The 24,650-nt window shown below is 38.7% G+C and overlaps 2 protein-coding genes across 7 annotated transcripts in view; both read right to left on the bottom strand.

The window, feature by feature from the left end:
* Positions 1-24,650, bottom strand: part of MRPS6 (mitochondrial ribosomal protein S6) — a 99,957-nt gene that overhangs the window by 26,028 nt on the left and 49,279 nt on the right. The window lies entirely within an intron of this gene.
* The window catches only part of SLC5A3 (solute carrier family 5 member 3), a 34,688-nt gene continuing 14,071 nt past the window's right edge, over positions 4,034-24,650 (bottom strand). For 3 of the 6 annotated variants that reach the window (XM_032630758.1, XM_032630756.1, XM_032630759.1), the window contains exons 2-3: positions 16,945-17,027; positions 4,034-15,855 (exon numbers count right to left, since the gene is read on the bottom strand). In XM_032630758.1, the coding sequence (XP_032486649.1) occupies positions 13,360-15,516 (2,157 nt within the window). In that variant the 5' untranslated portion in view covers positions 15,517-15,855; positions 16,945-17,027 and the 3' untranslated portion in view covers positions 4,034-13,359. Of the gene's footprint in view, positions 15,856-16,944; positions 23,346-24,650 lie in introns of those variants that run through there. The other 3 variants (XM_032630754.1, XM_032630760.1, XM_032630755.1) reach the window with 2 other exon arrangements.

Below are 24,650 nucleotides of genomic sequence, written 5' to 3'. Positions count from 1 at the left end.
GTGGGAGGGAATTCCCTGGTGGCACAGTGGTTAAGAATCCACCTGCCAATGCAGACGACCCGGGTTCGAACCCTGGTCCGGGAAGATCCCACGTGCCGCAGAACAACTAAGCCCGTGCATCACAACTACTGAGCCTGCGCTCTAGAGCCTATCAGCCACAGCTGCTGAAGCCCACGCACCCAGAGCCCGTGCTCTTTAAACAAGAGAAGCCATCGCAATGAGAAGCCCACGCACCGCAACGAAGAGTAGCCCCCGCTCGAAGCAACTAGAGAAAAGCCCGCGCGCAGCAACGAAGACCCAATGCAGCCAAAAATAAATTAATTTTTAAAAAAGGGCTTCCCTGGTGGCGCAGTGGTTGAGAGTCCGCCTGCCGATGCAGGGGACGCGGGTTCGTGCCACGGTACGGGAAGATCCCACATGCCGTGGAGCGGCTGGGCCCGTGAGCCATGGCCGCTGAGCCTGCGCGTCCGGAGCCTGTGCTCCGCAACGAGAGAGGCCACAACAGTGAGAGGCCCGCGTACCGCAAAAAAAACCAAAACCAAAAACAAAAACAAAAAACCATAGTGAGAGACACGTAAAGGTGCCTCCAAACTTCTGAAGATTCTTGGGACTAATAAAACCAATGGACATTCGACTCCTAGAGCGTACCAGAGAATATTAAAACAAAACTCAGCCTCCAAAAACCTATGAAATCTGGTAACTGAGTCAGCAAGCCCTATGTAGAGACAATAATATTTTACAGAGAATCTGCCATAGGGCATGACAATAAAATTTCAAATTAGAATTGGAAGGAGAGTAAAACCCAAAGTAACGATAGCCCTCATTTTGTTGTGTTTATTTCTCCTTCCAGTCTAAAATCAGCAGCATCTACCCTGGAGTACTGCATTCAAACTTAGAGGTCACATATAACTCCTAAGATAAGCAGAATTTTTAAACTCCCACTGTGCTTCTGGTTGACAACATGTTCTTTTAGGATAAGGCAGAAACTGGCAACAGGCTCCGAAATTTTAAGCTTCAAATGCTAAGTGAAGAGTGGATACCAGGATTTCCCAGTAAGTTGGAGTATTCAACATAAGCATGTTATGCTCCCTCCTGAAAACCTACTAGAACTACTGTAAAGGAGTGTTTTCTTTGTTTGTTTGTTTTTTTAACGTACAACTCTGCAAGAATGAGGGAGAAAGGAGGGGAAAACAGCAATTCAATTTTAGAAAAAAAGCAGATGGAGAAAAGCAGCAATGGGGAAAACCAAGAGTCAACCATATTTACACTGTAGAATTCCCCAAAAGATCTGGGAATTGGCAACACTGAGTACACCTCGGAAAATAGGGGTGAGTGGGGGACTAAAATAAAGTTGGTTGAAAGTTTATGAAAGTTGGTTGGACCTCTAGATGCATGTTTGGAGGCTGATTCTCTGGAGTGAGTAAAACATAAAAGTACATGGACTGCAGGACACAGGCACAGCTGTAAGAGGAGATATTATACCAAAAAGGAATTAAGAAAAAAAGGCACACTGCATGCTGAAGACCCCTGTGCTCTTCCTCCCAACTGGCTTCCAGAATGATGGCCCAAGGCCTTTTATCATTCAAAGAACCTTCTGTGGGGAATCTGACCTGTTCTAAAGAGACTGCAGTAGTCATTCAACCAACAGCCAGGCCCTGAAGGCCCAACAATGAGGCCGACAAGCTCCACCCACACACTCAGAGCATTTTTTAGTCCACCCAGTTAAACATAAGCAAACCACCAAAGATCAGAACACATTTGTGAAAAGCCTTTAACATGTGAGACCAACACAAACAAAATAAAAACTGGAAGAAACAATGCAGAAGGAGAAAACTTTAGCATCTTCAAAGATGAGAAAATACAGCATACATGAAAAAAGAACAAGGCTATAAAAAAGAAAGATTTGGGGAACAAAGGATCTCTTAAAAATTAAAAACCTGACAGAAATTTTAAAGAAATTCTTTTTTAACATAAGGGTTGGAAGATAAAGTTTAGATACACCTCTAGAAAGACCAAAAAGACAAAGGTGAAAATTAAAAGACTGTATGAAACCAAGTGGACCAGTCCAGAAGATCCAAGACAAGAACAAAAGTTCCAAAAGAAGAGAAAAATTACCCCCAAACTGAAGGACACGGGGTTGACAAATTGAAAGAGGCCACTGAGGGCTAGTACCAGTGAAAGAAAAGCTTTCTTCAAGGCACATGATCATGAAATTTTAAAACACAGGGATTAGAAGCTAGAAAAGAATGGCCTTATGTTTACACATTTCTGAAGGAAACTACTTCCCAATCCAGAATTCTATATTCAGCCAAACTTTCAGACAAATGAGTAGAATAACAACACTTTTAGACTGCAAAAACTTTAATTCTAAGGCACTGTAAAATTGAAAAAAAATAAGTAAATGTGTCAGTATTATCAGATTTCTTGCTGTTGGAGAAGGGAGATACAAACATAGAAAGGGGAGGCTAAAAAGAAACCTCTGGTGCTGGTTTACAACTGGAGGCATCAGGATATGTGTACGCGAACTTCTTAGTTCTGTACACTGACCATGTTTACCTCTGTAAGAATGAGCACACCCAGACCTTAGTTTCTAAATACCATACCCTACTAAATGCCTGATCCTGAATGGGTCAGGGAAAGTACAAGATGAGCCTGTAACACTTTATTGTGCTGGAAAATAAGGAAGTACTCAAAAAACGATAGAACGTGCCACAGGACACAAACTAGCCTGAAGGGAGACCTGCTAGCTAAATCTGGAAACATCTGAGCAAAATAATGACAGTAATGAATTATAACCCACTAAATAATACATGAGTTCAAACTGATAAATAAATGGGGAAAAGGGGAAACTCTTGATTTCAGTATAGTAAAAAAAAAGTTAGAAAAATCACTGTTTCACACCACCACAGTAATAACTTACTCAGGCAAAGAATTATCAATGGGGCTTCCCTGGTGCACAGTGGTTAAGAATCCTCCTGCCAATGCAGGGGACACAGGTTCGAGCCCTGGTCTGGGAAGATCCCACATGCCACAGAGCAACTAAGCCCATGTGCCACAACTACTGAGCCTGTGCTCTAGAGCCCGCGAGCCACAACTACTGAAGCCCACGCGCCTAGAGCCCGTGCTCCACAACGAGAAGCCACCGCAATGAGAAGCCTGAGCACCTCAACGAAGAGTAGCCCCCGCTCACCACAACTAAAGAAAGCCCGCGCACAGCAACGAAGACCCAACACAGCCAAAAATAAATAAATTTATTTAAAAAAAAAAAAAGAATTATCAATGGATGCCAAAACTAGGGATTCAAGTTTGATGAGGAATAAGTTATTTACATAAACTCTAATTATCTCCCCACAATTTACTTACTACCAAAGGGGAAAACATTAACTAGACAGTGGAGAGACCTGGTAGGTACCACCCCAATCAAGTATCAAAGTTAATGTCAATAATAATGAGACAACACAACACATGCCTCTCAGTGTGAGGCTCTGAGGACATATTATTGTTTACGTTGTAGTCCTGCCAAAAATATAGTGTGAATCAAATCATGAGGAAACAACCCTAAATAGGGGCGGCATTCACAAAATGACTGGCCTCTACACTTCAAAAATATCAATACCACAAAAGACAAAAAGAACAGCTGAGGAACTATTTCAGACTAAAGGAGATAGACATAAGAGCTAAATGCAATGAACTGGTTTCCAAACTTAAAAAAAAAGTTGCTATAAAAGAACATTATTGAAACAGCAACATTTGAATAAAGACTTTAGATTAAAATATCGTACCAGTTACTTTCCAGATTTTGATTATATTGTGATTATCCTTAAGAAATATATCCCTAAGTACTTAGAAGGTAAAGGGGAATGATGTCTGTGACTTATGTTTTCAAACCGTTCAGGAAAGTGTCTGATGAGAGAATGACAAAGCAACTGTGGCAGAATGTTAACCTCTGTGAATCTGGATGAAAATGATTCCTGGGTTCTTCAACCTATTCTTGCACCTTTCCTATAATTTGGAATTATCTCAAAATTAGAAATGAAAAAACCAAGAATATTTTTATTTATTCAATGTTTTATATACAACTCAATTCTCAGTCAGTATTTGCAAGTCCATGTTTTCCAAGGTAAAGAATGGCAATAATTGGTGGGGGAAACCCACTGGAACTCTTCATGAGCCAAGAGAAAAGGAACTGAGATACAACCTTTTGAGGGTAGACATGCGTTCATACTGAAAATACTTAAGTCACAGAAGTGTAAATTTTTCATTTTATTCAAAGTTGGTACAGAAGTGCTAACATTTCCATAAAATAATTACTATACTTCAGTTACAGGACAAAATACCACAGAAAGGAATATACTTTGCAAGAAATGTAGTTCATCTTAAGTTTCCAAATACTTTTAAAGGCTAATGCAGCAGCTGGCAAAATAACACATAGTACACAAAGAACAGTGTATTTACAGAGTCAGTAATGAAAACTGACAGCTCTTTAGCAGATTTGCTTCATTTTTAAACAGTTAACACTTTTTAAAAACACATTAAACCAAGATCATACATGTCTACAATTTAAAAAATAAGATTGTATACAATAGGTTAGAATAAGTCAAGTTAGAATTGTCATGTATGGTTAACAATCCTAAATCTACAATTTTAATTGTATTCCTTTCAATATGGAAGTAACCTGGTTTATATCAAATTCTACTTTCTGCTTGCAACTAAAACATTGTACAGTGAGATGGACCTGATCAGTCAAGCCTTAAAAAAAAAAAAAATGCTGTGGACAATGAAGGTACCCTGGAAATCAGTTTACAATTCAAAAAAACTCACCAATAACCCAACAACTTCATTTAAAATCACATTTGGTCTACAATGCATAACTGACGAAACAATCCATGTATACAATACACAACCCCAGTGCACAGACTTGGTCTCTCACAGAACATTTGAACAAAGCTTAGGAGGCAGGACACTGGGAAAAACATTTTTCAATGTAGACGTCTTTTAAAAATGCATTAATACTTACATATCAAAATTACTAGATAAAAGCAGCAGTACTCTGCTGACATTTGGCTTAAAAATAAAGGAATGAATGAAGCAATTTCACAGGATATTAGAAAAGGAATTGGTTTTCTTCTTGAAGAAGACTACTAACTTTTGCACAGCAACTATTTTTGATATCCACCTTATCAAAAAAAAAAAAAAAGGAGAAGAAGCACTGAGAAGCATAACATAGTTCATATGTGATTGCCAACATAGGTCCAGGCAACAGAAAATGGGATGTCCAAGCAAAGAATGGGTAAATCCTCGCTTTATTTTGGAACTCTGTTGGCAATCTATAAACTGAAGCATTATTGGTGGGGGAAAGCAGGGCAACAGATTCCATACCATCATCTGACACTAATGTAATATGTCATTATTTAAAAATAAAGCTTTTGCATTTTAACAACCCCACAGAAAAGTCCATGAGCAAAAGACCTGTTGATCTGTTTGCCACTCAAAAGTTAGAGATCTCACAGTGAAATTAGAAAATTCTATTTATACATATTTACACCGCTAGGACTACTTTCACCTAGACTAATTAAAGCAATTTTCCATGGAATTACAGATGAAAGATATTCTGCCAAAGGAATCTTCAAAAGCATCCTTTAAGTTCTTAAAAACTATTTTAAATTTAAAAACAAAATTTAAAGGTACAGAACACATTCTACACAGGACTAACAGGTTATTACTGCTTTGCCTTATCACATATTGCTAAGCCAAAGATGTTCCTCAAACCTCTCCTTTCTCCTGCATTTCTGGTACTCCTCTCCAGTAACCCCACTGAAGCCTGAGGTTTTACATTCTTAAAAATGCTGCAGGTCCACAACCTGGCGACTTTTGGCTAGAGGGCGTAAGTCTCTCCCTCAAAGTGCTCAGGTTAATTCTTCTAAAACATGTTCCATTAGTCTATACCAGCTTTAATCTTCATTCCATATATTATTAAAGATGATTATCCCTAAGAAGATAAACAAACAAAATAGAGGAGAGTGGGAACAAGCTAGCCACTTCTCTCCATCCTGAGAGTCCTTCCATCTTTGACATACAGGCAAAATCCAAGACACAAATGTATTTATCATTGTTTACAAACAGGGACTATTCAGGTGTAGAAAGTGAGGAGTAAAATAAGGATAATGTCGAGTTCAAGAAAACACATTATTTTCTTCTTTTGCATGCATATTCACAGATTTCATCTAATCTAGTCTTGAAGCGGGTAATGAGACAGGCAAAAGAATCCTTTAGACTCTTACAACCATTGTGAAAAGCAAAGCACTTCATTTGGCAGATCTGTCTCAGTTAGTTTGATGCTCGTAACACTTGGATCAAATTCTGCTCTATTAAAACGAAGTGCAGTGAAGCATATGAAAAAATAACTTCATTAAGTTTAGATTAAATTTACGCAAAGATTAAAGATTAGTATTTGCCCTATTAAAATGTGAGATTTCTCCATGTTTTCAAGGTACTACTGACGGGAGGTAAATTTTCTAAAGATTTATGATTAAAAAAAACAATCCAATGGCTCTACAGCTTAAAGCAGAAGTTTGTCAAAATGTTCCACCCACCAAAAGCCTAGAAGTCTGTCCCTGTTTCTCAAGTTCCAGATTGTAGGAAAGAGCCCACAGACCCCATTTTAGCTAGTAACCCCCCAATACAATTGCAGCATTCTTGACATTGGTATTCTCTCCTCCACCAAAGCAGTACAAGCGTACTCAGATTAGAACACTGAATCCCTTATGATTCAGGACCCCTATCTTAGGTACCTCACTGTCTAGGGTTTTCAGTACTGCAGTCCCCATCCTGACAACTCGAGACAAACCCATGGTGGGCTTTTTATGCCTGGCACTTGTGGGACAATGAGAATACTGTTAGTCTTGTGCTTTCTACATGTGGAGTTACAAATATGAGGGAACATGGTTTTGTGCCTTCTATGGACACTTACTTTCAGCTTTTTCCTCATCATGGAATGTGAAACGGTTGTCACATATATGTTCTCAGATATGCCTATCCAACCTACACTGGAAAATGATAAAGTTAAAATATACTCACAGACTAAGTAACCTTAAATTTTTAATTAAGGATATAAAAGAAACAAATACAGATGAATAAATAACATTTAAGCTGCAACACAAACCAGACTTACCTGGTTCCTTGAACTTAAACAGAGGCTGCATATAAAGTATGTAAATATAAATGTATTTTCTTCACTAGCTATAACAATATTTAAAAAGAGGAACTGTAACAAATAAGAGTTATCTATCAAGAAAGGGAAAGGTGTGAACTAGCAGATTCAGTATTGGCAGCCAGAAGGCACTAATCAAAACATAAATTTCAGAAGATGATTATATTATGGAATATACCCTACAGAATGGCCTTTGCCAGTTGGGGGTTTCAATAATATAGATAGCAATGAGCTTAATTTCAGTTTCCAACTAGTGTAACAAAAAAGTGGGTTATTAAGGAACATTCCACTTATAGAGGTATAGGCTACACTGATATATTGGAAAATTATCCAGAGTAGTTTGTCCAGAGGCAATAAAAAAAGTAAACACTCCTTTATCCAGCAGCACTAGGGTACAAGGTGAATTTCCAATATAAGTCTCCAACAAAGGTGTGGTTATCTACTGTCAACTTGTGCTGTTGCCGAAATCACTGGAAAATGTATTTCCCTCAATGACAGAGTTCACTTACTGTAAACTGTCTTGAACTGGGGTGGGGGGCTCCATTATCCTGGGCAACAGTTATAATACAGGGCTTCTCTGAGGAGAGCAAAGCACTGCTCCTACACTAACAAGAATCTGAGACCACCGTGCTTTGTCTTGACTTACTTAGTCTAGCATCCCTCTCTGCAAACACACTATGTATCCAGGTAACCAAACCAAACTTTTAAAAGTCATTACCTAAATTAAGGTTATTGGTTTAAGTCAAGTCTCAGATTATGGTTCTCCCCGAAAAAGTAAAGTGCACGAGATGAGTAATGATACAGATTACATCAAACCTTTTCTGTTTACTTCAGAGTAAAAGACTATATGCCAATGGTTAAGCTGTTGGTTATCAGATAAATGGGGTGCTTAACCAAAACAATAAGCTAAATCCTATCTTGTTATAAAGGATTTGAGATGGAAACAAACATAAATTATATCAATTCTCTTAACATTCCTTTAAAGGTGAATCAGTAGTTTAAAGCCTTATTCCCAGCACTGGAGAGAAGTTTAAATAAAAAACATTATATGACAACGTGAATAATGGTGTGGGAACCAGTGCTGGCAAAGCCCATCAATTATTTTGAACCCTAGCTAACTTCTGTTCTGAGTCAAAGTAGTTGAGTATCTATCTACTCTTCCAACAGAGGTGAGAGTTTGACAAAAAGCATACCAAATTAGAGAAGTTAGCTTAATGGAGGAAAAGGGGTTTGCAGCCCTGAGTTAAGTCAACCAAGAAAACCAAATGTAGTGATCAAAAGATTACTTCTTTTGTAATCCAGCTTCATACCTAACTAGTACAAAAGGGTTTCTCTATATGCCAACTGACTAGTTCCAACTTTTTACCTTTAATTACTGCAAGAACAAGGCTTTTCGGCATCAAAACAAACTCCATTCCTCTCTACATTGTGACACCATCATTTCAAAGGGACTGGTGTGAATTTAACTATTCTTGCCTCCTAATTTTTGAAAAATGAGTTTCGAGAATAAAATACTGATGAATTATTAAGGGCTTTTATTATTAGTGAACACAAAGTCTAAGAAAACAATTCTTGAGAACAGTTTAAGCTAATAGAAATTTAGTATATTTAAACACAACTATATTTAGTGAATCACTATTTGGATCCAGACCTTCAAATATGGGGCAAAGCAGCACTTCTGCACACCATGACAATAAGCCTGAAACAAAGTGAATTAAGCTGACAAAAGATCAAAATAGGAATCTGTTAAGTGTTGAAAGAATAGGTGAATAATTAAAGCAATGTGAGGGAAGACAAAGGTGGGAAAACCAGTCTCTCTGAATGGTAGGTAGGCATACACACAAACAGGAATATACCCATTTGTAAAGTCTGCTCAGGCTAATGTCAACATTAAATGACTTACACAATTTAACGCCTGGCTAATGATAAATCTTATGAATACTGAAACCTAAAAGCATTTTTTTCTACTAAAGTATCATTATGAAATATCAGTCATTTTAACCTCAAGTATGTTAATAAACTCATACTTTACAATATTTAACATCAAACCAGGGTTTAACAAGCTTGATCTTATTCACTGTACCCTAATCTATATGCGGAGGGGTTTAAACTAGCTGATAGCAAAGATACCTCAAGTTCTAGAGTTCAATGAATATGATTCTACATCTAACACATTTTAAGCTAATTTTGTCTTCTGTTAAGTCTGCATCACCCAGGTACTTCTCAGCATCTCACTTAATAGTGTTTCTGACTTCTTAAGAAAATTTTGTCCTGGCAAGTCTCCGTACTCACGTAATTTAACAACAATGGTCTTTATACATCTCTCAACCCAAACTCAGGAAATGCTGAGGTGTCACTACTAGATACCCATGTGGTCATTTTCAGCCATCATACCTCAGATGAAAATGACATATGGGAGTAAAGTATAAGAAAAGCAAGTAAGCTGAATACTGCCAAGTGGGAACATTGATGGGTCTAACCTTTTAATAGCTAATAATATAGCAGCTCTATAGGGTGGTAAAGAATGAGAATAACCCATAAGCTACACTAAATGATGTCTAAAGAGAGGGGAAGATCCACACACCCAATATAGGGAAGACAGCAATGGACTGAGAAATGTAGAGACTTAAAGGTTCTAATCACCCTGGACAAGACTTTCAAGCCCCCACTTAGCCTCAGGTTAGAGAACTGAGTAACAACCTTCCCACTCAATTCTTAAAATGTGAAGTTTCATGAAGTGATGGGCCCCCACTAATTACTTGACTTGCCATCCCCAAGAGCTAGGGCTTTGTGACCCAGGCCAGCCTCTTTGCGCAAACAGACAATGGATCCTTTGAGCCAAGTGAAAAAGAAGCCTTGGGAGATCAGATCTGCTGGATCTAGGCCAAAGGACACAGCACCATTGCTACTGCTTGATGCTTCTCTAACCAAAAGATAAGAGTGATAACCTCACCAGGAAAGAAAGGCTGGGGGAAAAGGCTGGCTCAGCTGTTTCAAAAGCCGCTTACTGTCTTGGGTGGGAGGACAAAATATTCTGAGATGAACAGGGAAATTAGAGGTACCACAAAGGAACCAATAATCATTCTGCATGTCAGGGTAATAAGCTCTTCTCATCAGATCTGGAGACTAAGATTGCCTGAGAGGACAAAAATCTAAGAACTGGAGATACCATTAACAGCAGATAAGACAATATTTTTCTCCACCTTTGAACACCAGTGTCCTCGCTTCATTCTGACTCGTAGCTAACTACTGTAGTCAATTACTCTTAATCAATTCTGAACCTCAGCTTGAGCCAATATGAAAACATATACATGTTAATGTCTAGGTATCAATGTCATCATTTAGGACCCATTTAGTTAGTGTAAAGTATGACTATTTTGCTAGCTTTAAGACAGACCATGTATCATTCCATGAACAATCATTCTAATGAAATACAGACTGAAGAATGGTCCCCTGAAATGAAGTTGCAATCAGGAATTCACATACTTATTCAAGCACATTATCTATTACTGGGAAGCAATAAGAAGGGCAAGCTTCAGGGACTTCAGTCTAAATAAAATGTTTATACTGGCAAGAATAAACAATCCTAATGGATATGCTAATAATCATTCCTTATTTACAAACATTAGTACTCTAAACTTGACTTACTGCTATATACACATGAATAGACACAAGATGATGTATTTTATGTATCATACTAAGACAACAGCAGAGAGAAGGTAGGGGGATGCTAATATCCCAAACTATTAGGAGTCAACATTAAATAAAGGGGGGAAAAATCCACTTAAATACCACCTATTCATTTATGCTTTTAATAGAAGGGGTAAGAAGGCTGCTCAGCCAATATGTCAATCCTCACTGCTGAGTTCCACAGCAAGGTGTTCAGAGTCAAAGAAAAATTTTAATTCCTACAACTTCATGTCAATTTGAAAAATCTAAGATCCTGTTATTTCCCCAAATATCAAAAGGCTGTCTCAAAGGAAGAACAGTTCCTTTGAAAAAAGAAGAGGACAAACCATGAATCCAGATTTGGACACCTGGTTTTCTGTTCTTCCCAACAGACTTTGTAACCTTGGACATGTCACAGCCTCAGCCTCCACACAAGAAAAGGATGGTCCTTATTTTTATTTGGCCCCCAGCTTATAAACCTTAAGAATGAAATTGAGAACAAAATTCCACAAGGCACTCTAATAAGCTCTCAGAAATCATACTATTTGTACATGAATTATTTTTTTCATCTACAGACTCAGTCCTTCAGAAAGCCCCCTGGAGATGGGAAGACATTATGCTACCTGACAATTTCTAAAATCAACTTTGAACTAATCAAATCCATCATAATGAAACTAGTTTATAAATACAAAAAAATTTAAAGTCATTAGGACTGAGTTTTGATTCAAAATCTACAAAAATATCTAAAAAAGTAATAATTTTCCCCTGAAGAATAAAGGTTAATAAAATCATGCAATTTAAAAAATATCAGAGATTACAGAAAAGTCAAAGTACATACACAATTAGTTTCCTTCATCTGTCATGGAGGAAAAAGGACAGGACACACAAAGAACTACCTAATCTGTAGAGCTCTTCTCAAACGTCTTTTGTACCCTGTCCTCATGAAGGGAATCACCCTGTGAAAAATGGATTCTCTTCCAGGAAGGCTGTAACTGGGTACGAAGCCAGGTCAAGATAGAGGGTCCTACAGTTAACGCAAGTCCTGTAATCTCCTCTACAAGACACACTACGAAACCCGTAGAAGTTCTTGTTCATGGCACCTCTTGAACATGCTATCCATTCTACAGAAAAACTATACTGACAATCCACCAATGGCAAAGCATGCACTCTTGAGTTTTTTATGACTGATGGTCAGTTTGCATCAAAATATCATCACACTCTAAGTCACTGTTAACTTTTTAAACAAAAATGTAGAGGCTGTGTACACATGGCAAGTCTTTTGAAAAAAAGTAAATAGGGGAAAAAAGACTTATCAAGGATACAATATGATCTCAGAATTAAATTTTCACTCTAAAAACTCAACTGCAATATCTCACGATCTAATCAAGTAGGGCAACCCAGCACAAAGGCAGAATTAATTCTTCTTCAAATTTCCGGACATATCTTCCAAATGGATCCACTTGGGAAGGTACCTGGCTAATAAAGAATATTACCAAATGACAAGAACAAAGCTAGAGAATTAATGAAGTATGAAAACATGAAAATTCCAAGTGAACACATGGCAAAAAGTCCAATATTTAGTATTAGACTATCACCTGTTCAGCTTAGTCGATCAAATGCTGCTTAGGGGATGCTAATTTCCAAACTATATAAATGATCTTAATTTGGTCAGTAAATCTGGGGATCATCAGCAATGTTTATTTCATTTTCTCCCCCATAATCATGTACAATATAATCATGACATACAACTTTATAAAGACAGACTTGGTGGTCGTTTGAGTATGGTTCACTTAAACTTCAAAGTAGGAAAAAAAGAAAAAAACAACTGGAACAAACTTTTTCCCAACATTCCATATACTGGTGGTACAAGAATAGCTACAGGAAACATTCTTCTTCCTTTCTTTCAGCATTCAGAATCCATAGGCTCATGCTAACAAAACGAACCTGGCAAATGAACTCGCCCTGAAACAAGCACATGTTAGCGATTTTCAGTACATAATTGATTATACAATGTCTACAAATTCAGTTTTTTAAAATGGAAGTAGGGATTACAGAGAGAGAAAAAACTTTAAAATGAGCAAGTCTTCTACTTCAGGGTAAGAAGGCCTACCAAGATTTGGCAGTGCAGACAGTATATCTTATTCGTGATATCTTAGCATATATTCTGCTCTAAGTGCTCTATGAGAATAATTGGTCTCTCCTTACTTTGGTATGGAAAATTTTAAACCACATTTGCACAATTCAGTCTGTTAAACAAGTTTTACTTCATTTAGATTGAAATTTTACTTTCATCCATCTCTGGGAAAATAAAGTCTTGCAAATAGATGATTTTTTCTGCTAAGTAAAATTTGGCTAAAACCTACAGCGTAAACAATGCCTGAGAGATGCAACAGTTACATAAGTGTTTTGTTTTTTGTTTTTTTGTTTTTTTCAAAGACCAGTATTTTCTTAAGTTAGTGTCTCATCATATCCTTAAAAGTTCATAAGGAGAAATAAACAAACATGAAAATTCCAAGTGAACACACAGCAAAAAGTCCAATATTTAGTATTAGTTTTACTTGTGGAGTTTCTTCCAACATTTGTAAACAAACAGCCTCCTCCTCCATCAGGTCTCTGAGACTCCTCTTGCTGAGGCTCTTACTTTTAAAGCCACAGAACCAATCTATGAACTTCCAGTACCGGCCTCCATCCTCTGTTTCCTTCTTTCTCTCTTTCTCACCCATGAGAGCTGCTTGCCCATTGGAATAAGCATCTACAGGTGTTTCTGCCTCTGAATGACCTAAAGAAGCCACTGGGTTGCCCTCCTCTCTGCAGGTCACCAACAGATTAACATCTTCAGGCTGCAGGCCCTTAATGCTATCTTCAGATTTCCCATTGGGAATGACGTGGTTGATGGCCTCACTATTCTCACTGCATCTCAGGATGCTCTTCTCTTGCATTTTGTACGGTTCTTCTTTTGGGGAGCAGCTCTCCTTTACCACCAGGCTCTTCTTAGACCAAAAGGTGGTGGTACGAGTCTGTTCCTTCGTAGGAGGTGGCGTGAGAAGGCTAACAATTACAGTAATGAGTCCTGTGACCCAAAACAACGCTGTGGCCACGTACATGTAATGGATGTCTTTGATGAAGCCTGGCCTGTTATCAGGTTGGTCACATTCTGGGGCACGGTAGGCAAAGGCCAGTGTCAAACGGACTGCTCCAAGAACAAAGCCAGCCATTCCACCATAGAAAGCCCCTTGTTCATTGCAGCGCTTCCAGAAAATTGCCAGAAGGAATAGGGCTGCAACTGGGGGCGTCAGGTAATCTGCTACCTCCTGAATGTAAAGGTACATCTGGCCTCCTTGCATCTCCACGATGATGGGCACCCACGCAATGCTGATCACTACCATAAAAGCCACAAATATCCTCCCCACAATCATTAGCTCCCGGGAGCTTGCGCTCTTGCGGATGAGTTTGTACACATCGAGGGTGAATATGGTACTGGCACTGTTAAAGATAGAGTCCAAGTCACTCATCAGAGCTGCAATCATCACTGCCATCATTAAGCCCCGGAGGCCCACAGGAACCAGCTTCATCACCAGGCGTGGGTACGCAATATTAGAGCACCCAGCTCTGCTTCCACACACTTGCATGCAGTGCTCTGGGTTGATGCAAGCTATATCATCAGCAAACAGTATCCTGGAAATCATTCCTGGGACAACTATGATAAACATTGGCAGAAGCTTCAAGAAGCCAGCCATCAGAGTAGAGCCTTTGGCATGAGCAATGTTTTTAGCCGCTAGGACCCTCTGCACGATGACTTGGTCAGCACACCAGTACCACACCGAAGCTGGGGTCTGCCCAAGAATGAATCCAGGCCAAGGAACATCTTCATCTGTTGGATTCCGCAACATTTTCAGTGCATCTTTCTTAGGGTGGACATTACAAGAATTTGTGTTGGAAAGGTTGTATGTCAACAAGATGGAAGTGACATTGGGTGAGGCCAACATGTACCTTCTCTTAACTTCCTCAAACCCGCCAATCTCCATCATGCTAATAATCATAAGTGTGAGTGCCCCAACGATCATGAGCAGAGCCTGTAGAGTGTCTGTGTAGATCACTGCAACAAGGCCTCCGGTGACAGTCAGCAAAGCAGTCATGCCAATGAGGAGGATGACAGACACATAAAGGTTCCAACCCAAAGACTCCTGGATAAAGAGGGCACCCGAATACAGATCCACTGAGAGCTTGGTGAAGATATAGAGAATCAGAGACAACGCTGCAAAATAGACCTGAATCCTATGGCCACCAAATCGCTTGGACAAGTATTCAGGCATGGTGTATACCCCTGACCGGATGTAAATCGGGATGAAAACCCATCCCAGAAGTTGCAAAAGCAGTAAGGCATTGAATTCCCATGCGCCCACTGCAAATCCACTTGCAGCTCCAGATCCTGCCAGCCCAATGAAGTGCTCACTCCCAATATTGCTCACAAACAGAGAGGCACCAATTGCTACCCAGGTCATAGAGCGCCCCGCCAGGAAGTATCCACTTACAGTGCTTCTATTAGATTTCCACATGGCAAAAAAACCAATGCCCATGACCAGGATAAAATACAGGGCCACTATGGCAATGTCTGCTGTCTCCAGTACAGCCCTCATTTTGGTAACTTTGTGAATAAAAGTGTCCAATGACAGAAGTGTCCAACTTTTTATTTACTCATTAGTAACCCCAGCCAAGTCTGTAAACCGTACGTGAACTGGACTACACAGAGCAACACAGCAGGTCAAAGTCTTTGTCCTTTGGTTTGCTGTCTTGATGGTGGCGGTTGTGATAAACTTTGAAGGAGACAGTTTAAATTTTCCTCCGCTTCTTAATTGGGATTGAGAACTTAGCTCGTACTCTTAATCCACTCTCCACAAGACCATCAGCATTTACTCAGGTGCTGGAGGAGAAATTCTGAGTTGCAGCTAAGTCTAGTGAAGCCTACTGTACCAACCCTGCAAGGCAGCAAAGACAAAAGACAAAGATTGAATTAGAGGAGGGGCTCACCAAGCGATGAGGAAACTTTCAGTCTAGCAAAACGGCGCAACAAGACATTATAAAAAGAAAAAAAACTTTTAAAATATATGTACTTTAGTTCCACAGGAAAGAGCGATCCATACTATCACATCTGATACTTAAAGTCGGGGAGAATATTTATCATTTTGAAGTAAGAACAAAAATTAATTGACCTCCTAACTAAGTGGCTTAACTTCTCTGGCAACTAAGAAATGCCCACCATGACACTGCCCTTTCTTGTCTTAGTGTGGTAGTCTCAGATTGGAAAGGCACCAAGGTCTTAAAGCACCTTGGGGGCGGGGGGATGACACTAATTATTCATAATAAATAAGGACACCAAAATGAATCTTCAAATACTGTGAATCCTAAGAGTAATGTATTTTATAGCCAGTTAGGGTCCTGGACAGAACAGGTATTTACTAAGTATTATCATCTACCCCCAAACACAATACCAAGTACTGCTTATTCTGTGCAGACTACTGTTACAAAATTTTCCTAAATTCCTACTACAAATGTACACCTGTGCTAGTCATCATACATTAACCTAGAAATTGTGACATGACTCCTGCCCTAAGGGGAAACAAAATGTTCCACACAAAAAAACTAGGAACATACAACTTATAAACAACCCTAAAATTTTACTCTGCTAGCTAGAAGGAAGACATTGAAAAAAAGATTTTTTTAATGTTACAGAAAGTCATTTCCTTCCCTTCCATTTCATCAGGCATTATTTCCAAGAGAACCTCTGAGATGATAAAGGCACTGACTCAAGGTTTGATTTTGCTGAATAATTTTTCCTTTTAATGCTTTCTTGTTGAAGGGTATACAGAGCAAGGAGAGGAGGAAGAAATAGAAAATTTTTCTGGAAGACTGAAAAATAACGTCATTATTATTATTATTATATCTTCCAAACCTAAACAAAACAGACATCTATAAACCATTAGATAATAAATTATCTTCAATAAGTCAATCAGATCTTTTCAATCCTGGATTAAGAAAATCATTGAAAAACAGACATTTAAATTTACCTAAAATTGAGTTTATGAATATGACGGGTTTTCTCCTGGAAAAAGAGACAAATTCTGAATCTTCAAAGTTATTATAATTGGAGCTGAAAGATCAATATGAAAAACATTTTGTTATTCAACCTAATGCCTTCCACATGTTAACTCCTAAAGTGATTTCTCCTTTTGAGATAAGGCAACCTCAGAGTGTAATGTTTTTTTATGCTTGACAAAGCAGATGCTTTTTGATGAATCTAGATACTTTCCTTTAAAAATCATTAAGTCCTATAAATGATACTAAAAGCCACCTCTTTTCCAAATAGACCACAGTACTAAACACTTAACAACAACCCTCTTACTGGTAAGGAAAAGAGCTGGAAATAATGCTTAAAGATAAACATGCTACCGAATTAGGTAATTAGGTCTAATTAATAATGCTGCCACGTAGAAATGTCTTAAACCCATCTTTATGCCTTTTTAAGCATAAAGCACTACAACAATTACACCAAAAAAAAACTGACTAAAAGCCAGTGTCAATAATGACTGGCATGAGTAGAACTGCCACACACAAAAACATAAAATACACTAAAAGTTGGTATTTGTATCACTTCATACTTGCCAAAACCTGAAGCTGCTTGTATTTCTATGACTACTTTCTCTGACCCCCAAATGTTCAAGTTATTAAAAAAAATACTTGGACATTATTTAGGAAGAATTACCTAAATTTTTAATAAAATCTAATCAGGTGACTAATAAATATTAATTATTTAAAAGGGTACCTGTAACATTTCAGTATAAGGGTTAGGTCCTCAATTACAAAGAAAACTGTAGTTGGCAATTAGGAGATCCCTGCCTCCAACAGAGCTCCCACCGCCATCCAACATCCAAGCCATACCCTTGCCATTTTGTTCCAACTTACACACAGATAAGCCTAGCTCACTGGTCAGAACGGCCATTTCAAGTGTCTCTCTTCTCAACAGCAATACTTGACTATCTGTCTCCTCAAGAAGGGACAAACACCCAGAGTGTTTTTATTTTTGTTTGGAGGGAAGGTGGAAGCAGGTATGTGTTGTAGTGGCTGCTGCAGCAGCCTATTTGTTCAAAGAACAGAGTGCTCAGAAACAAAACAAGCCCTTCCTTCTCCAATCACTAGGAAGCACTGCTAAAATAAACAACACTGCTTCCCATTGTCAAATATGATGCAAGTAAGATATCTAAGCCATATTCTGCTCCCTGATGAATGCTTACACTGGTCTAACCCCTAACTTCCCTAGGACAGCTGGCAGGTAAGCTAGAGGGAAAAAATATTGGGCCCACAGGAGAGGCAGCAGGACGACGCCAAACACTAGCTCAAGGCCGAGTTCTCAACTCTTTCTGCCCCCTCAGATCCTTCAAAAGCCACTGCCAACAGTCCCCATCTCACTGGATACCATATCAGTCTGTGGACAGATTTAAGATTTTTCCAACTTAAACAAAAAACATCCAGAGACCAGCACCTAGTAAAGACTGGAAAAGGAAACAAAAACAAAAACAGATCAAATTAGTTTACAGAAAGATATAAAATACTATAATACAATGCAGCCAAATTTCACATTCTAGTCATTAAGAGAGACTGTCACAGGCTTTCAGGAGATAAACTGTGCAATGCTTAAAAAATGGTTCCAAATAAAATATACAAGTTTTGCATATTTTTTCTCACTCTTTTAAAGAAGTAAACATTTCTACAACAAAAATAGAACAAACACTATCCAGAGTTCCTTTATTGTTAGAAAGAATATACATGGAAAAATTTTTTCTCCAGCTAAAACGAAATTTTTTAATTTATGTTTTTATATTTCTAGGACTAAGCTGGTTTACGGTTCAGATAAATCCCGTAAGTGAGAAAGGTGGGACAAGTAATAAAGTAGGTATAGTAATGATAAGTATGTGGGTTGGCTCCTTGGTAGTGCATTTTTAAGAAAATGATTATTCCTATAATGAGAGTAATAGACGTAGAATGTATAAAGAAACGGTCCCCTAGTTATGATGGCCAGTGTAAGAAATTTAGCTGATCTCAATCAAACACAAGGGTGTTGTGAAACTGAGAGACTCTCGCCAACAGGAGGGGGTTTCTGTCTCAGAAAGCAGTGTTTTGTTGATAGTTCCGCACAAAATTAAAATACAATCTTGGTACATGAAAGTACTATTTCATTTACTCGGATGAATGAAATTACAGTTAAAGAATTAATCCAAATAAAGAAGTGTACACAAATATTTGCTGTGTTTGAACTAGAAAGAGTAAAATAGGTAAGACCAAATGTAAATCAGCTATTAAACCCCTTCAGGTAATATAATCAAAACATAATTAGTTATGACCAAATCTAACATCTCTCTTCTGTTATCTAGGAAAAACATATAGTTTATCTTCCAAACTAGGAAGCTATTCTGGGACATTCTGTAAAATCCAGGATGTATGGTCACTCTTAAAAGAAAGTCATCTGCCATAAAAACCAAACAAAGAACAAGAAAAACAAACCTTAAAGCCATCAGGGCTGCAAGTCATAATAAACTCAATGAGGCTAGTGAACTACCAAAGAGTAGAACAAAGTGACCCTCAAAGTGACCAAACCACCTTTTTAGCTTTGGGGTCAATTTAAAAACCAAACATTCAAAAGGACAATCTGAATAGGCACAGCCCACTACTGTCAACAGCAGGCTTGCCAAGTCTTGCTCATTTTGATCCAATGGAAAATATTCCCTTTACTAACTAGTAATTTAAGGGGTACAGAATACACCGACACATCTGAAAACCTACATGTGTAGGTGGCATGGTCAAGCAAGCAGACAAGCTTTGAAGGGCTGGGGGTCCAAGCTCTGTCACTTCCTAACTGCAGTATCTTAGGCAAGTAACAATCTCTATGAGCCTCAACTGTCTCATCTGTAAAATGAAAGCACCACGCAGCTCCTAATGGTTTAATAAGGAATAAGTAACACCTAGAAAGTGTGTTGCCCAGTGCCACAGGCAGGTGCTCAGTAAACGTCACTTCACTGTCTACAACTTGCATAGACTAGAAGTGGTGATATCGGCGCCTTTCAAATTAAACTGTCAACGATACCCCAGGTGTTTTAAAAGCCTCATAAAAGTTTATAGATAAAAAGAACTAAATAAAATAATGTATTAAATACGCAGTTCTCTCACAAATATTTTAAACAGGCTCCCAACCACCTCAACTATTAGCTCCTATCTACATCACTTCATTCAAGTTAAATACAAAAAAACTCACTAAATTTATATAAAATTCTACTTATGGACTTTTCAGACACATTTTCACTTTTGTTATCTTGATTCAAAGTCCAGCAAAGCAAACTCCTCTAGTGGAATAGGTTACTGGCGCTTGGTATATACATACTCATAACAGGGCCTTCCTCAACCCCTGCTTAACTTTAAAATTGTAGAGCTTGGCTATGATAGCAGTTTATCAGTGACACCAAAAGGAAAATGAGTGTTTCTAATACAACAGATATGAATTCCAGCCAATTTTAAATTACAAGTGGAGCTGAAGACATGTAATCATATAACAGTCCCTAAAACATTTAAGGAGCTTGCCCTTAAATTTCTTTGGCAAAACATTTCTACTATACCTACAATCTTGCTATTCAAGTTTTTGGAAGTATGTAAGAAATGTATGAAACCGTGATTGAACTCAAATGGCATTCAAACTATATTCTGAGGGTTCCTAGATGGGACATGGGGGTGTCCCATCACAGGGGTGGGAGGTGAGGCAGAGTGAACAGGGATCTAAGCCCCCCTCCAGCAACCCTCTACCAACCAGAACGGCTCTACTTTTAGCAAATTATTGGGGGTGGGGGCTTAGGAGGGATAGTTTCCCATGTAAGTAAGCCATTTCTTCAAATAAAATCTTATTCACCTAGAAAAGTTCATAAATCACCAAATTTATCATTTCATCCATATACACACATCCCCCAAGATACAGTCATTTTAATTTGCTTCTAAGAATGTAGACGTGTGGCTCACCAGGGGTCTTTTGGGTTTTGTTTATTTTTCAAAAGAAGTCTCAGCAATGAAGACCTTTTGGGTATGGGGGTAAATTTGAAACTACCACTGGTTTCAATATTTATGTGGATGATACCAGAACATGTGTACGGAGCAAACTCCAATAACCTGTATTTTTTGAGAGAAATGAAAATGTAAAGTAATGGAGTAGAAGAGCCTATGATACCATATCATGTAATCCCAATGACTAAGCATTTTGTGTTAACTTTTTATGGGAAGAATTCAAGAGGCTCAGCACTATTTGCTTGCCAACGACTAGTTATCATAAATGAGTTATAAATAATGGAGATAAAAAATAACTACCTGGCACTAAGTCCTAACACCTTGTAGGTACTGTGCCTAGAGTGCTGTATGCATTACTTTAATCCTCACAACAATTATGGGATAAGTACAATTATTATGATCATTTTACACACAAAACTGAAGCCAATGAAGCAGTATAACACCCCAGGATAGGAAAGAGGAGGAAGAGAGCAGAGCATGAAGGCTGGACCAAGGCTGGACCTTGGGGTCATTTAGTCCAAGAGACTGCCTGCGATGTAGAGAGGGACATTCAAGGAGATGGTTTCATTTCATTAAAGTTATTAAAAAGTAAACAGCACTACCCAGGGTTGGAACACTGAAAGGAGGTATGGAATGAGTACACCGAGCAGGGCAAAGCTGGGGATAGCTGGCATGAACCAATGGGCAAGAGTCTGTTCAGTTTAGGCTCTTTTTTTCTTCTGCTGCTTTTACATATCAGGAAACTTGCAGCTCTGCCAGGATACAGTTATTTGTGTTTACATCTGGATTTGCCTCCCATCTAGGTTTAAATTGCTTCTTTCCTTAATCACTATGCAATACTATCTTTCATGAAAAGGACATTGATTAATAGAAACAAACAATATCAATCAAAGATCATTCAATATCACCCATGTTTAAAAATTTTGAGTTTGCAGAGAAAACAACTGAGATGTATATATAACAAATGTTAACGAAAGTGACTGCAAAGAGTGTACAGGATAAAATCCAACTGAAGTATTTATGTATGATCATTTGTGATGAATATATGTATGAAGAAAATGAAGAGATTCAAAACAAAAAGTAGTCCCAGGCACAGGCTTCTCATATAAGTAAAAACACACAGGGCAGGAAATTTGGCTAGAAGATCAAGGCTCAACCAGCTTCTCACTCTCCAAGTCCAAGGCTTTTGCCTCCATTCTCTTTTTCAGTGTTAGAATTAAAAAATTAAGTCTCAAAGTCTATTCTACATCCGACCTTGTTACCACAGGCTATATGAATCTCAGCCTTCCTTCATCTGCTAACTCTTACATCCTTAAGACATTAGGTTAAAAGAACTGGCTATATGATCTATAGATATGAGTTCTCATAGCAAAATCTATGGACCACTGTCCTTACTGAATGAAGAGTTTGTAACCACCTACCCTTTTCCTTGGGAGTATGAATAATTCGGCTCACCCCCTTAAAGCTGTTCCACTCTCAATCTTCCCCACCTCAGAAAATGGCGACTCCATCCTTACTATTGCTCAAGCCAAAAATTATCAGTCATCCCTGAAGGTTTGCTCACTTTCTCTCTCAACCCACTCATAATCAATCCATTAGCAAAATCTGTTAGCTTTCTCTCAAAAACTATATCCAGAATCAGACCACTCAGAATCTCAACCACTAGCACCCTGCCCCAAATCACCATTCCATCTCATCCAGTTAACTGCCCTAGCCTCTTGACCTGTCTCCAAGCTCTGGCCCTTGGCCCACTACAGGGCATTAACACAGCAAGCAGTCACCTCTTCACTCACGATGCACAAAGTACCAAACATGCCTCGGGACCTTGACACTAGCTGTTCCCTATGCAGGACACATTCTGCACCCCCAGATTTTCACAAGACTTGCTCTCTTCTCATTGTCTTTGCTTAAAAGTAACTTCCTAACCATCTCAATCTCTCCTTATCCTGCTTTATTTTTTTCCACAGGACTCAACACCTTCTAACATACTATACAACTTCCTCATATTTACTGTCACCTCACTACCAAAATGTAAATTCCATGAGGGTAGAGACCCTAGTCTCTGATGCTCACTGATGTGGGTCTGTGTCTAGAACACCATCTTGCACACTGCAGGTGCTCAAATGTTTAAATAAATGAATCAAATATTAATGACTAAACACCTGATCAAGAGTGTTAAACTGGGCTTCCCTGGTGGCGCAGTGGTTGAGAGTCCACCTGCCGATGCAGGGGACGCGGGTTCGTGCCCCGGTCCGGGAGGACCCCATGTGCCGTGGAGAGGATAGGCCCATGAGCCACGGCCGCTGAGCCTGCGCGTCCGGAGCCTGTGCTCCGCAACGGGAGAGGCCACAACAGTGAGAGGCCCGCGTACCGCAAAAAAAAAAAAAAAAAAAAAAAAAAAAAAAAGTGTTAAACTTCCAACACTCTGTACAATTATCAACAGTGGGGTTTTTTTTAAAGCAGAAAGAGAAGGCAGATTAAAAGGCCAAAAAGAAGTAAAGCATTTCCTCCCCTACCAAAGTATTTGCAATCTGAAACAGCTCTAGTCAAGTGTAGAATGACAACAAGACAAATCAGACTAGGCAAGCATGCTGCCCTTTGTTCAGATAAAAATCTCAAAGGGCCGTGACACAGTAAAAACCTGTACCTGGAGCCACCATCTCATCCTACCTACCTACCTACTTCCCTTCATTGTACTAACTCCATTTCAGAATGTGTTCCAGATTTTACCTCTTCGATTGTCAACATCCATTTCACAGTGTGCAGTGATATATGCTTCGTGTATTATGGTTGTTTCCATGCAGTCAAAAAGGACAGCCTGGTGTGGGCAAGCAGCACTTCCCTCAGCTCACTCTATACAAATTCAAGCATCCTGCTGATGTCAACGCATGAAGAACCTCTCCCATCTCTGCCTCTCCATTACACTTGAAGAATTAAATGAAAAAGTTACTTTAATAACTAGCGCTTACCCCAACATGAGTGCCAGGCACCATTTTTAAGCTACATGTACAGGACCATTTAATCCTCACAAAATCCCCAAGAGGTAGGCATAATTACCCCCAAATTTACATATGAGAAAATTGAGGACATATTACAGAATTACTAAGGAAGTCCAGAACCATCCTCTGTAAAGATGAAGAATGTATCCTTTTACAACTCTCCCCAGGAAGGTATACATAAAAAAGTGGAAATAAACACAGGGCAGAAAAAAATCTGCTCACCGATACAGAAGGAATGATGCAATCTGAGAATCACCTTTCGTAATCCCTAATGAAGTAATGTCCCTAGGCAATGATTACAATGGATGCTAGAACCCTTAGGTGAAAGAAAGTTTGATGGGAACTTCAGAATGGGTGCATGAAGCTGTCAACACCTACACCCATCAAGAATTAATCTTATTTCTAAAGGCAGACATGAATGCTATACCCAGGAACACTTGCAAAAACATCAAGTAAATACAACCTGTGGATGCTTGGATTCAGATTCAAGCAAATCAACTGTAGAGAAGCAACTGAGACAATTCAGGGCATCTGAATATGGATATTACATGTTAAGGAATTGTAGTGAGGTAGCATAAAGGCACTGTGGTTTTTTGTTTTTGTTTTTTAAGCCCTTACCTTTTAGATACATGATAAATATTTATAGGAGAAATTTTATATCTGCATTTGCTTTA

The sequence above is a fragment of the Phocoena sinus genome, chromosome 4 (assembly GCF_008692025.1).
Source record: "Phocoena sinus isolate mPhoSin1 chromosome 4, mPhoSin1.pri, whole genome shotgun sequence".
In the NCBI taxonomy this organism is placed as follows: domain Eukaryota; kingdom Metazoa; phylum Chordata; class Mammalia; order Artiodactyla; family Phocoenidae; genus Phocoena; species Phocoena sinus.
This window is presented reverse-complemented; position numbering and strand designations above follow the sequence as displayed.